At 43.2% G+C, this 12,706-nt stretch overlaps 1 protein-coding gene across 1 annotated transcript in view; it reads left to right on the top strand.

The window, feature by feature from the left end:
* Window positions 1-12,706, top strand: part of AFF2 (ALF transcription elongation factor 2) — a 158,285-nt gene that overhangs the window by 111,600 nt on the left and 33,979 nt on the right. Inside the window, exons 6-9 of the mRNA XM_046672537.1 lie at window positions 175-334; window positions 2,171-3,187; window positions 4,751-4,872; window positions 8,768-8,990. Of these exons, the coding sequence (XP_046528493.1) occupies window positions 175-334; window positions 2,171-3,187; window positions 4,751-4,872; window positions 8,768-8,990 (1,522 nt within the window). The remainder of the gene's footprint in view (window positions 1-174; window positions 335-2,170; window positions 3,188-4,750; window positions 4,873-8,767; window positions 8,991-12,706) is intronic.

Below are 12,706 nucleotides of genomic sequence, written 5' to 3'. Positions count from 1 at the left end.
ATGTTTGACTTTGGGCCTCTGGCTCCAGAGCTTCACATTTCCCATCTGCAAAATGGGACGGTAGGCTTCACTCTGCCTCTGTCTCCCAGATCAGAGGTCCTTAGGCTGAACTAGGCTCTTTGCCAGCTGGTTTGAGACTGAATGAGGCAATGAATGATGTTGTTTTTCTTTCAGCCCGCTCTTGGCTCCACCTCAGCCCCCACCTGCGGTGCAAGCCAGCGGGGGATCCGGCAGCTCCAGTGACTCAGAGAGCAGCTCCGAGTCAGATTCAGACACTGAAAGCAGCACCACTGACAGCGAATCCAATGAGGCGCCTCGTGCAGCCACTCCAGAGGTGGGTGAAGTGGCCAGGGCCCCAACAGCAATTTGCTTCTCACCGAGGTAGCACCCCCAACGTGTCACAGGCACACACACACTTTCAGCACAATAATTACTTTAGCACAATAAATACTTCAGAAAAGTATTCAGATAATTGATAGCATTTTTTATTCCTCTAAAACATAGATTCACAGTCTCTAACAGACAGTCTCTAACAGACAGACATTTCCTGCTATGTGACTGATTTGCTGTGTGACTCAGCTGCTCGGATTCTCAAGCTTCCTCACATGTATCACTGGAGTAGCAATGACTGGGCTAGCAGCTTCTTGTTTGAGAGAACCCGTGAAGCCAGTCAGGAACCACTTCTGGGCCCAGGAACACCACCCCTTGCTCTAGGTTGAATCGATGAATTGCCACTTGGCAAGTAAGACCCAAGAAGTGTGATGCTTGAAAGGTCACCTTGTTTTTTTTTTTTTAATTTCTGTTTGCATCCTTTGAGTGTGTTTGATAATAAATCATGAAAACATTTAACGTAGCCCCGTAAAATACCAAAATTATAATTTTGAAATAAAAAGTGTGCCTTTGTTTTCCCATCCTCTCTGAGTCCCCGCTAGCTCCTCAGTTCCCCCGAGCCTGCGCCTTGTACAGCCAGCAGATGCTTCCAGGGCTCCTTACACACTTGTTTTTCAGGAATCAGAAAAGAATAATAGAAGAAGATGCAGCACTAGTGTTGCTGCTATTAATAATAGCTGATCCTTCTTGAACGTGGATCATGTGCCAGGGGCTATGAGATGCTCTTGCATGTTCTCATTTCATCCTCATAACAACCCTATGGGGTCCTTGATATTACCCCCATTTTACAGATGAGAAAATAAGGTTCTGAGAGGTTAAGGATGCACTTTGCCGGGATCTCACAGGTAGACAGTGGTAGAGCCACAACTGAAATAAGGCTCTATGTGTGACCAGAGCCAGTGCCCGTAACCCCAGAGTTCTGCTGCCAACAGTGGCAGCTGATGGTTTCCTCAACCCTTACCTGCTATTGCCCTGAGCAGGCTGGAATCACAGCTAGTCAAGTGTTTTAAATTCTGTCACCCTCTATTGGCTGGTGCCATAAGCCTCAGCTGATGGCTTTCAAAAGAAGAGCAGTTCTAATAAAAATGATGGCTCTTTTAGTTCAACAGGCCGAATTCAGAGTTGGAAATCAAGCACCTGAATTGTACGCATCATTTCCATGGCTTAATAGCGAACGCTAATGTCTGCATGCATGTCCCCATAAATTGGTTATTGCCCATACACCGAGGAAAGTGCAGTGGTTTTTTGGAAGTCAAATCTTTTCATCCTTCAGTAAAAATACAAAAAGCCTGTTCTTTTGCAGTGAATTACAGCATCGTATAGGAGGCACTGGCACTTCGGCAGATAGAAGGCCTTTCCTTTTGAATTACACTTGAGGCACGCTTACATTTCTTTTCAGGACCAGAGATCATTACCTCTGCCTCCTGGTGAGAGGTTGAGTAATGAGCCCCACCAAAGGATTTGGGGAACAGGTTTCCCTCCCAGGCCTCTCTGCTCACTCTCTGGAAAAACTCTCTCTGAGTAATTCTTTCCTTTCTGGCCAGAGTGGAGGATATTTTCAGAGGAGTGGAAATTAGTTTAAATAAGTAGATCGGGGCTTGTTTGTGGAGCATTTGGAGATCTAGGTAAGTTCATTTACGTGGATTATGTATATGTGTTTGTAAACGTGTGGTCACTTAACATCCAAAGCTTCCATCAGCAAACAGCCAGTGCACCGAGGGGCCTCCTGAATTCTTCCCAAATGTCAAATTCATTCTTGCTGCTGTTTCTCAATCTGCAGCCTGAGCCACCCTCAACCAACAAGTGGCAGTTGGATAAATGGCTTAACAAAGTGACATCCCAGAACAAATCGTTTATTTGTGGCCAAAATGAAACACCCATGGAGACAATATCAGTGCCTCCTCCAATCATCCAACCAATGGAAGTCCAGGTTAAAGTGAAGACCAACCCCAGCCAAGTCTTGGCTGAACCCAAAGAGAGGCCTCTCCTCAGTCTCATCAGGGAGAAAGCCCGTCCACGGCCCACTCAGAAAAATCCAGAAACAAAGGCTTTGAAGCATAAGTTGTCAGCAACTATTGAGACAGTTTCTCAAAGGACAATTGGGAAAAAACAGCCCAAAAAGGTCGAGAAGAACACCAGCATTGATGAGTTTACCTGGCCCAAACCAAATATTACCAGCAGCACTCCCAAAGAAAAAGAAAGTGTGGAGCTACCTGACCCACCAAGAGGCCGCAACAAAGCCACTGCCCACAAACCCATCCCTAGGAAAGAACCAAGGCCTAACATCCCCTTGGCCTCCGAGAAGAAGAAGTATAGAGGGCCTGGCAGGATCGTGCCAAAGTCCCGGGAATTCATTGAAACGGATTCGTCTACGTCTGATTCCAACACAGATCAGGAAGAGACCCTGCAGATCAAAGTCCTGCCTCCTTGTATTGCTCCTGGGGGCAATACTGCCAAATCCAAGGAAACATGTGGTGCCAGCCTGACCCTCAGCACCTTAATCAGTGGCAGCAGCAGCAACAACAGCAACAACTTATCCATCAATAATGAGGAGCCAACTTTTTCACCCATCCCTGTCATGCACACTGAGCTTCTCTCCCCTCTACGAGATCACGAGAATCTGAAAAATCTCTGGGTGAAAATTGACCTTGACTTGCTGTCTAGAGTACCTGGCCACAACTCACTCCAAGCAGCACCAGCCAAGCCAGACCACAAGGAGACTGCCTCAAAACCCAAGCGTCAGACTGCTGCTGCAGCTGCAGAAAAACCCGCCCCTAAGGGCAAGCGTAAGCACAAGGTAAGCTGTCTGATATGGTCTGCCAAGTGCTCATGAACATTGGCTGTGTGTTGGCTAACTTGATCTTGAGTCTCGTTTTCAAGGAGGCCAATGGCAGTGGATTGCAGTCTTTGGTGAAGGCAGTGACGCTTTCCATGGGAAATGCAGTATTTGATATGACCAGGGAGAAAGTGTGAGGAATGATCAGGGTTTGGCAGCCGATATCAAGAGTATCCAATATGGTACATGAGGCATTATGAGGTGTAGGGAAAAAGAAGATGAAGACAGTCTCCTTCCCAAGGCAGCCAATCCCTGGGGTCAGCTCCTTAAGCTGCTTCTGCTTTCACGGACTCATGGGTCATTACTTTGTAGTCCCCCATCCCAACACCAGCAGAGCACCCAAGAGCTCCAGAGGTCAATACATCCTCTGGGCCTTGATAATTTCTCTGGACAAACATCAGCATCTTTGCAACCCAGTTGCACTTTGATTATCCTGGCTCCCACTTGACATGTATTCTGCCCAGCCCACTGGGTCCCCTGACCTGTGTGGTCAGCTTGGCTTGTGAAAATCTCACCTGAAAGAGGTTACGGCAGAATTCCAGGGCTACAATCAGAAGGTGAAACCCAGAATGGCCTCTTCCATTTCAAATACATCTAGCGAAGTGAGTTTGTATCTAATAGGCTTCTCTTGTATCTCCAGATCTTGTGGTAGTTTTTTAAAGTAACATTATCTCACGGGATATGTGGGTAATATTGTTTTTAATGGCTGCCATAGTGGCTAGATGAGATTCCTAATCCTTGACCCGTTTTTCCTGACCCTTAACAGAAGAGACTTAAGAAAGGTCAGAAAGGGCTCAGATTGCTCATTAGGGAGCAGTCCTCCCTGTGGCCAGGCCATACTGCTGAATGGGATACTGCGAGGATGATTTGTGTCTTCACTCCGCTTTACTGATTCAAAAACAGAGGGTATTATCTCTGTGCTGTGCACCCACTTGTTCAATAAGAATATTCCAAAATAGGGACCGAAGTCTGGGCCCTTGCCCTTTCACTGTTTCCCCACTCTTAGCGATGACAACAATACAACCAGGGGTAAAAGTGGACTTTCAGAACCAGCACATGCAAAGGTGCAAAGGCGTGCCTTGCACATGGTTAATTTCCTTGCATGTTGTTGATTGTGTAAGTGACCTTTATATGTTACCCACCATCCCCATGCTGCTGGAGCAGGATTTATGCCAGGTTAGAGTTGCAATGATAGTTTCTAAACTACTCATTTTGGAGGGCACTGTTGATGGGAGAAGTGTCCGAAAATTATAGACTTTCTTTACTTTGGGTATGAGATTCCTGCGCCACCCATTCTTTAATCAGAGGTTCACATCACAGCTCAACTCTCTCAAATGCCAGCTTCTTGGTAGGCGGAGGCTAGGCAAGGCTGATTGCTTGTCTGTCTGATCAAAGGTGCACATTGAACCCCATTACCTAATCTAGAAGTTAAAATAGAAGCAAACTGTCCACCTTGCTCGTTGTTTTTAAATGTCTGCGTGTGCCATGTATTTCAAACTCTGTGTATTTTGTTTCCTGTTAAAGCCAACAGAAGTTGCAGAGAAAATCCCTGAGAAAAAGCAACGCCTGGAGGAGGCTGCCACTGTCTGCCTGCTCCCCCCCTGCATCTCGCCAGCCCCACCCCACAAGCCTCCCAACACTAAAGAGTGAGTGTGCCCTGTCTTTGTATGATACTTCGGTTGTTCAGACTCTCAAAAATCCCAATTGAAGCCTTTTGGGTTGGTCCTGTCCCAGAGAAATGGTAGGTAAAAAACTAGACTTGCTTAGACCAGTCCTGACGGCTGTCCCTGGCCGCTGGTCTACGAAGGGTGGATAAGGGGCTGAATACAGGCTGCCAGATTTTGGGTGACACCATGAGCTTTTTAGCAATGTTTCTTTACTCCAACTCAGACTGATCACCAAAATCAGCCAAAGTGAACTATTAGCACTAAGTGAAGTGTAAAAGGAAGTAAATGAATTAAAAAGGGCAGCATCGAGAGACACCTATCCCTTGAACCAGATCACCTGCTTCTGGGCAACTTCCAGTTCTGATGGTGATTAAAGAATTTCCCTGGTGATTCAACAACTTGGCCTTGACAGGATGACCCAGCTGCTGCGTCCTCTTTTGTGTCATTACTTAACCATAATGCAAAGCTTGAGGACCAATAACTACATTTTGAACTCCTCAGAGGCCCAGGGAATGACACATCTAGGGAGGCCACAGAGATGAGCTGTCTGGGAGTGACCCTCCCGCTGGACAGTTCTGTGTTGGGGAAAGCCAATCGGCTGGCACCTCCTCTCCTTTCTCCTTCTTTGCAGAATGTGCCAGAATCAGGCAGGAGGCCTCCTTGTCTCCTCCTCACTCAAATGGCCCCAGCCTTCCCTGGAGAAGTCTTGCCCTCTGTTTCTACCAAGCATGGGACCGGATTCTTCCATCTTATAAATATCAGTTAACTAATGATCGTGTCAGCTACTGGAACCAATCCGTATGGATAATTATTGCAATAAATTCATTCAACATTAGAGATTACTTCCATCAAAGACCAGTTTTGGAGCCTATTAGCAGCCCAGAGCAGAGAGGCAATCTGGCTAACTGCTGCTAACAATTGATTTCACAGATTACTGTTTAACATCAGTGATATGGCATCAATCTGCCACAGATAGGATGTGGGAAATAAGTTATCAGCTCACATTTGTTTGGATCCTTGTGGTTTCAAGATGAAATGTAGGAAAAGACCAATTACCACTAGATGTGCTGGATAGAATAAGGAGCTTTGGGCCCTGGACTGCCCCTCTCCCTGAAAACCTGCTGCTCTTGTGACATGCATCTGTATTTCCTGGTATAACTTTGATCTGAAACATCCCTTCACCTACTTGGAGTTGTCAGAACTAGAAACTCTTCCAGTGGAGCAAGCTGACCTTCTTCACCCAAGGGTGGGCCAGGCATGTGGGGGCACATGCTTCTTCCCCAGTGGTCAAACATCATCATTCCAGGGCCCTCCTCCTCTCCACGAGGATGGACTACAATGGCATCACTGTAGTGGTAGTACCTCCCAGCTCCCAGGCTTTGACCAATTCAGGCCACCTGGAAGCAAAAGGGAAAGGCAGGGGACAGTGGGGCATTGCCACATCATCAGTCTCCATTGCTAGTCTCCTTAAGCAACCCAATAACTTGTCACTTTTCCTGTTTCATGGGAGAGAGATGATCAAGTCTTAAGTCGATGTCCGATAATTTGAATTTGTTCTCATAAAACGGTGTTTTTAACTCATCGTCTTTATAGTCTTTCTGCCTTTGTAGTAGATAGGAAAGCAGTGTTTACCCAGTAGCACTTATCATTCAGGAAGGACCTGAATCAGGTTCTTATGCTCATCCAACAAATCCAAGTCTGCGAAACAATCTCTAGGGTTGAGGGAGAACAAAGCAAGGACGGGCCTCTCAGAGGTCTTCTCCCGGGAACACTCTCCTCAAGCTTTGTCTGCTCATTTGTGCTTTGTTCACCCTTCAAACGAAATGCTTGGAAATTTCTATGAGACAACCTTCACTTTTCTAAATGAATATTCTAAACCTAGCAAAGAATGCCACACCAGACTATGATAGCTGGAGTTCCCCGTGGTCCAACAGAAGGGCCCTGCTGAGTTCCTCCCTGTTCTTTGGAACTTGAGCCATCAGCAGGGCCTCTGAGGCATTGAGTGGGGGTGTTGATGCAATTTTCTTGTCTGCTGTCCTCCTCTGGCCTACTACAAGAGGTGTCCAAAGTAGCAAAAACTATTCTTATAGTAAGAAGCCATAGCAGTGATAGAGTGATCTCTAGAAAATGCTCCATAGATGTCTTTCACCAAGGAAGTCATTAGAGGCCCCATGGTTCTAGGTCACTACCAAATAAGTGGAAAGGGGGCCGGCCAGGTAACTGATGCCCGCTGCACAGAATGTACTGTACTGTGTACAATGTACTGTGTACAATGGCAGATGGGAAGACCCAACGTGACTAGAGTAACCAATGGCAAATCAACTGCCTCTGGGAAACAGCTCTTCCCCTGGTAGTCCCCTCTACCTCCTTAGGCAGCTCAGGTAGAAGAGCCAATGAACCATTCACCTCCTATAAATGCCGCAGCAATGCTTGAAATCTCTCTGTGTAAATTCCCAAAAGTTCAATGCCTCTGTAATGATTACACCTAGTGCAGACTGATGTTTGCAGAGCTTCCCCATGGATACAAATCTTAATCCACATGTTCACCATTATTTTAATCAGGCATCACAACTATCTTAAAATGGTTTTACATGTCAAAGCACTTTAAAAATCCATTAGCAAATATTTTTAAATTAATTTTAACCAATTAAGGTAATAGCAGAAACAGTTAAGTTTTTTAAAGTTTTGCTGCATGACAAAAGTTGACATAGAGCCATATTTGTGAAACAAGAGGTGGAGATGACAAGTATTATTGTGATTGGCAAATTTAGGCAACACAGCAGAAGTGGGACAAGGAGACTACATTGACTTCTACCGTCTCAGGAAATCAAACCACTTGAATGCTTGTTCATCTTTGATTTGTTGCTTTGAGATATTGTAAATCTATATTCCTAGACACTGACTGAAATTGACCAAGAGGAAAACATAAATTCTTGTTGACTTAATTTGCTATTGAAAATTGTAGTCAATAATCATGAAAAGTAAATGGCTGCACAGTGCAATATTAGTTGTCTAAGAAAAGATTAAAATTCAAGTAATCTTCATTGATTAGTCTAAGACAGTAACTAAAATGAAAATCCATGACCCAATTACCATGTTAAGCAGCTCGCATAAGGTTTTAGTTGTTCTGTTTTATCTGAAGTCTCAGTCTATTTGATGGTGCCCATTTAGTGGACAGATAAATCAGTTTGAAAGCACAAGAGTACTTCCAGGACTGCAGATGTCTTGTGGCGATATGACAAAATATTTTTCAAATGGAGTTTTGTAAAGTGAAGTGCATCAGTACCTCAGCATAGTGACTTAAAGTCGGGGGCTCATTATGCCTTGGTGTTGCGGTAGAACATTTTGAACATACAATTCACAATGCATCACCAAAGTATTTAGTGCATTATTTATTTCTAAGTCATGTATAAACATAGTATTTCTTGAGAAAATATCCTTCCATTAATTGTCTATTGTACCATTTGTTGCATGATTGTGCAGTTAAGACCTAGGGCAAAATAAGTAGGTAACGTCCTAAAAAATGATAGGATTAAAGTCTGCATTGGAGTTTCCATAAAAATCTAATTAACAGTAATCTTGAAAGGTTGCAAATATCACACTGTAGCACACTCCATTAGACATTTATATTTATCATGGAGTTCTGCTTCAAAGACGTGTTTCTTCTTGGATGCATATGTTTGCATTTATCTGTAGAGAAGGATAGCTCTCTATAGATATCTATGTATATATGCATTTTTGTATATACTCTTTATCAGAGGTAAAAGGCCATCAACTAAAATATTACTTTAGCTGAAAGTAACCAGCATTGTGGGAAAAATCAGAGCAAAGAGAGACCAAACTTGATGACACCCTACTCTTTTTGTTTACACAGAAATAATTCATCCAGGAGAGCAAATAGAAGGAAAGAAGAAAAGCTGTTCCCTCCTCCACTTTCCCCACTTCCAGAGGACCCTCCACGCCGCAGAAACATCAGTGGCAATAATGGTCCCTTCAGTCAAGACAAAAACATCCCTATGATTGGACAGATCACCTCTACCAAACCTAAGAGGAGTGAAGGCAAATTCTGTGCTACTTTCAAAGGGATATCCGTAAATGTAAGCATGTTAGAAGAAATAATTCTCAGGTAGAAGTAAGTTGACTCAGCTTATCTAACTGAACTTGACCACATGAGGATGTTGCCAGGGGCATGGGAGAAAGAGACAGAGAGAAAATATAAGTATGTGTGTACAAACAAACTCTCCATTATTTCAAATCTCGATGATTCTAATTTAGGATGAATTTTTCATTCCAGTCTTACGTCTCCAAACAGATTATTATATAGAGATTCAGGGCCTTGGGCATCCTTTGGTCTAGTCCCTTCATATCTTGGGGGTGGGAGACACTTCCAAGATACTGACCACAGCATCTGGCACGTGGTAGGCACCCATCATTAAGTGAATGAAAGAACAAATGGATGTGACTGCCCAAGGTCTCTGAACTGGGGTTGGAACTCCAAGTTACATCTTTCCACCACCCAGCTTAGCAGGTGTGAATTGTTTTTAAAAATAATGACTAAAAAGGACAGAATTTAAAAGGTGACTCTGTTGCTAAAATCACACAATTGTGGTTCTAAGCCCACTAAAGGATTATCTAGTCCTTTGGATTTTTTGCACTGCTGCAGAATTAGATAGATAATTGAGAATTTATATCATTTTTCACATCCACGCTCAATGTCTTTTCATCTGTCTCAGGTATAGGTACATGAACTATGTACACCACCAGCAATAGTGCCACTAGTGAATATTAATGACAAATTTTCCACCTTCCCATGTAAATGCATGTATATGCAGATGTAGCATCTATATGTATCTGGTCTTCTTTAAATGTAATATAAAAAACAGTGAATTTTCAAATGTCTGGTGCCAACGTGGTAGACCCTGAACCAAAAGTACCCATTTAACACCCCATGAAATGCCATGAGGCCTCTGAGCTTTAAGTATCCCAGTTTCTAGTCCTCCGTCATCTGAGATGACATACATGTCTAGGTAAATTTCATCACTGATATAAAGAAATTGCTTTATTATGAAGTCATTTCCTATTTGAAATTCGTGTTTGTGTGCACACACATAATATTTGCATTCATGTTTAAAGATACTGACTCTAATGTTAGGAATTTAGCCATCTATTCTAAACAGTAATTACAATACCAATCCTATTTTTCATACTGAATATAATTAATATTATAAACTCCAACTGATGCTCTCTTCTATTGAAAGCTTTTGGAGGGCGTATACCATATCTAGGCAGTTTTCTTTGTACAGTGCCTAGTATATAGTCACAAATAATTAGCTGCTTAATATGGATGTTATTATGACAATGATAATGCTTTCAAGAATCTGCAAAGTCATTTCCACAAGAGTTAAAAACTACTAGGGAAACCTGATAAATATGATGACATTTGTACCTAGGAATGGATCATCCTTCTTAAGGAAATTAATGGAGTTCCCCACTGATAGGATTGAGCACCCATTGCCTCTTCTTTGGCCATTCTTTCTTTCTGTTAATGGCTTGAAATCCAGGTATATTTTTATCCTAGCCTGAGAGTTAAGAGACTTGATGCAGAGTGCTAACACTATAGCAAATTTGCTCTGTGACCTTGGCAAATTATGAAACCTCTCTGAGTCCATAAAATGAATGGATTTGACTAGATGGTCTATAAGGCTTCTTCCAACTCCAAAAGTGTTTTCAATTTTGTGCTCTCTTCTCTATTCCATTTATGCATGGAATCCTGTTTATTGACTCAAGGGATGGGTGAGTGTGGACAGAGGACATGTTTATATAACTTACGTGATCATGGCTGAATGCAGCATTTCCAATCAGATGTGCCAGAATTGACATCAGTGCCACGTGTGTGGTGGACGTGGTGTTTCAGGGTTCTTGTCACATATCTTGACCATATAGACAAGAGGCACTATCTTGGCTGACTCCACCATTTGGTCTGGGCCATCTAGCTCTGGCAGTAGAAACACGGAGCTGGCTTGGAGTTTCAGAAGACTTTGATTTTTTTATGTGTTTGGGTTGAATAAAATCCATGATAATCTTTAAACTATTTTCTCCATATTCATCATAATAATTTTTAGATATGCAGCCTCTTAGCACATTTATCTTAGTAAGCTCTTGGTGGTAAGAATTTTTGATAATCAGAAGGTCCAGGGTCAAGTAGAAAAAATAGACTTTCATGGATACAAGAAATGTTCACATTTGGCTTCTATCTTTAAAGTGACCTTTTTGATTAAAACAAGCATGCATGCATTCATTCAACAAATAACTGAGAGCACTGGGCTGTGGGGCAAGGCGGAAGGGGTAGGGGTAGCAGTGTCATAAATCGGAGATGGCTCCAGTATTCAAAGAACTATCAATCTGGGGCCACCCGTGGCTGAGCGGTTGAGTTTGCACACTCTACTTCGGTGGCCCAGGGTTTTGCTGGTTCGGATCCTGGGCACGGACATGGCACTGCTCATCAGGCCACACTGAGGTGGCATCCCACATGGCACAACCAGAGGCATTCACAACTAGAATATACAACTAGGTACTGGGGGGGCTTTGGGGAGAAGAAGAAGAAAAAAAAAGAACTCTCAATCTAAGGTGAGCAATGTGACAGGTACTCAAAGAACTAGAATATAAAATAGCTCATGATTGGAGTCACAGAGAAAGGATCAAGACAGACCCTTCAGATCTCCAAAGGGACCAAGGAGAATTAAAGCACTTCTGGCCGTAGACATAAGGCAGCTTTCCTGGAGGAGAAGGTATTTGTTGAGCTGAGCCTTAATAGAGAGTAGAGTTTAGAAATGAAGGGAAGTGATCAAACAAATGTGGTCTATCCATTCAATAGAATGTTATTCAGCCTTGAAAAGGAAGGAAATTCTGACATGTGCTAGAGTATGGATGAACCTTGAGGACATTATGCTAAGTGAGATAAGATAGTCACAAGTGGACAGATAATGTATGATTCCACTTATATGAGGTATCTAGAGTAGTCACATTCATAGAGACAGAAGGTAGAAGGGTAGTTGCCAGGGGCTAGGTGGAGGAGGCAATGGGGAGTTGCTCAATGGGGATAGAGTTTCAGTTTTGCAAGGTGAAAGTGTTCTGGAGGTTGGTTGCACAACGATGTGAATGTGCTTAGCACTACTAAACTGCACACTTAAAAATGGTTGAGATGGTAAATTTGATGTTATATGTATTTTACCACAATTTTGAAAATTAAAAAAAGAGTAAATTATCACAAGGTGAGAAAAAAGGTAACAAAAGGAAGGCTTTTTCAAGCCTGAGACTCTGCACAAACCAAAGCAGGAAAGTGAAGAAAGCGGACAGTGTTCCGTTTGGTGAAAGGTCCATGAGAGGGAGTAGTGGGAGAAGAGGCAGAAAGCTGCAGCCAGATCACGGAGGGCCTTCCATGCCAGCAGAGGAGCTCGGCCTCGAGTTTGCGTTTGGGTTCAAGGCCAGGAAACATGTGGAGCTTTGTTTAGGAAGCTCACGCTGGGAGGCAGCACATTGAGGGTGGATTGAAAAAGCTAGCTTGGAGGTTGGGAGTCTGGCCAGGAAGCTCTTTGATTGTTTCAGTCAGAAGCCACGAAGGCCTATCCTTGGAGGCTTCAGAGTAGGAAGGGACAGATTTGAGAGCTGTTGGGGAGATACAATGAATAGGACTCTGTAATTAATTGGATAAGGGTAATAGAGAAGAAGAAAGTAAAGATGAAATAGTGCAAGGATTTTCAAAAAGAGTTTTAGGAACATTATCCTTTTTTGAAATGAAATTTACAGAACTTCT

This window comes from Equus quagga, chromosome 10 (assembly GCF_021613505.1).
Source record: "Equus quagga isolate Etosha38 chromosome 10, UCLA_HA_Equagga_1.0, whole genome shotgun sequence".
Taxonomy (NCBI): domain Eukaryota; kingdom Metazoa; phylum Chordata; class Mammalia; order Perissodactyla; family Equidae; genus Equus; species Equus quagga.
The sequence above is the reverse complement of the archived record's forward strand: the minus strand, read 5'-3'. Positions and strand labels throughout refer to the sequence as shown.